The sequence below is a fragment of the Carcharodon carcharias genome, chromosome 19 (assembly GCF_017639515.1).
Source record: "Carcharodon carcharias isolate sCarCar2 chromosome 19, sCarCar2.pri, whole genome shotgun sequence".
Lineage (NCBI taxonomy): Eukaryota > Metazoa > Chordata > Chondrichthyes > Lamniformes > Lamnidae > Carcharodon > Carcharodon carcharias.
The window spans coordinates 68,520,962-68,522,684 of record NC_054485.1 but is presented as its reverse complement, the minus strand read 5'-3'; the positions used below and the strand labels follow the sequence as shown (position 1 = coordinate 68,522,684).

Genomic DNA, 1,723 nt, shown 5'->3' with positions numbered 1-1,723 from the left:
ATGTTTTTTTCCTGTGTGAATAAGCTGGTGAAACACCAGTCCTGATGATTGTACAAAGTCCTCGTTACACACTACATTTGACTGGCTTCTTCTCTATGTGGATGCGTCAGTGCTTTATGCCTGTCGCTGACTGTGTGAAAGGTCAGGCACAGCTCAAAAGTGAAGGTGTTTCTCCTGTGTGCGTATCGTCCTGTGTGTCAGGCAGGACACTGAGCTTGTGAAGGCTTTGTTACATAGCTCACACATAAACAGCTTGTCCTCAGTACGGGTACGTCAGTGTTTCATGAGCATCATTGCCTTTGTCAAGGTTTTGCTGCGCACTTCATTTTGGAATGGCTTCTGCCTCAGTGTGAATATGACGGTGATGCAACAGGCCTGATAACTGTGCAAAGCCCTTATTACACACCTCACACATGAATGGTTTCTCCCCAGTGTGAATACGTTGGTGTACATGAAAGTGAGATGAGCGAGAGAATAACTTGTCGCACACTTCGCACTTGAATGGCTTCTCTCTCGTGTGAATGCGGCTGTGTGCGTGAAGGTTTGATGACTGTGAGAATGATTTGTCGCACACCTCACACGTGAATGGTTTCTCCCCTGTGTGAATACGTCGATGATTCACCAGGCCCGATAAGTGTGCAAAGCTCTTACTACACACCTCACACTTGAACTGTTTCTCCCCCGTGTGTATGCGTTGGTGTACACGGAGGATCGATGAATCTGAGAATGATTTGTTGCATACATCGCATATAAACGGTTTCTCCCCTGTGTGAATGCGTCGGTGTTTCACAAGTCCTGATGACTGTGTGAAGGCTCGGTCACACACATTACACTTGAAGGGTTTCTCCCCTGTGTGAATTCTCTGGTACGTCATGAGATCAGAGGATTGGATGAAAGCCACCTCACAAACATCACATCTGAAGGGTTTCTCCCCCCTGTGAATCCTCTGGTGTCTCAGCAGAGTCGAAGGTGTCACAAAAGCTTTATCGCAAACCTCACATTTGACCAGTTTCTGCCCTGCATGAATGCGTTGGTGTGTCTGGAAGTAAGATGAACATGAGAAAGGTTTGTCACACATCTCACACTTGAATGGTTTCTCTTCCATGTGGCTGGCCTTGTGTTAACAGTGGTTTTCACAGTGTCTGGAGATCTTATGAGCCTGTGGAGCCCTCCTCATACACCTTACACTTGAACAGCCTCTCACCTGTAGGAATGAGTCAGTGGTTCATGAGGCTCGATGAATGATTGAAGCTCTCACCACACTTGAGGGCCCAGTCACACTTCTTCCCAGCCTCACCCTGACCGATTGCCCACAGCCGAAACTTCAGAAAGGTTGGTTCTGATGGAAGGCTCCACACCACTGACCAGTTTCAGATCTGATGATATGTCAAAGCTCCCCTGACCAGACCGATTTCCAGATGATGGTTTCATTGCCCAACCTTCTCTGTGTTTAGCAATGCTGTGAAGGGACTGGATGTCTTCCCACAGTTGTGCAGTTGTTCCTTGGGTGATGGTCAGGATCTATCTGCGGTGTCTATCCTCTCTGTATTCTCTGGTGTGGTGAGGTGCAATCCTTCTGTAAAACAGGAAAAGGAAACATGATTTCGTCCAACTCCCTCTCCTCCTTTGCTGAAGAGGCTGACTCCTCAGTTAGAGACTGTTCCACACTGAGTGCCAGTCTGCTATTCCCCTGTGTGGGGGATCAGATGCAAGTCCTTTCTTT

At 47.7% G+C, this 1,723-nt stretch overlaps 1 protein-coding gene across 1 annotated transcript; it reads right to left on the bottom strand.

Moving 5' to 3' along the window:
* Positions 1-322: 322 nt before the first annotated feature.
* LOC121291214 (zinc finger protein 271-like) lies at positions 323-1,105 on the bottom strand. The gene has a single exon (XM_041212299.1). The coding sequence runs from the start codon at positions 1,103-1,105 to the stop codon at positions 323-325; it is 783 nt and encodes a 260-aa protein (XP_041068233.1).
* Positions 1,106-1,723: the final 618 nt, after the last annotated feature.

Coding starts and splice junctions, on each gene's coding strand:
- LOC121291214 (XM_041212299.1), bottom strand. CDS start 1,105: ATGGAAGAGAAACCATTCAAGTGTGAGATGTGTGACAAACCTTTCTCA.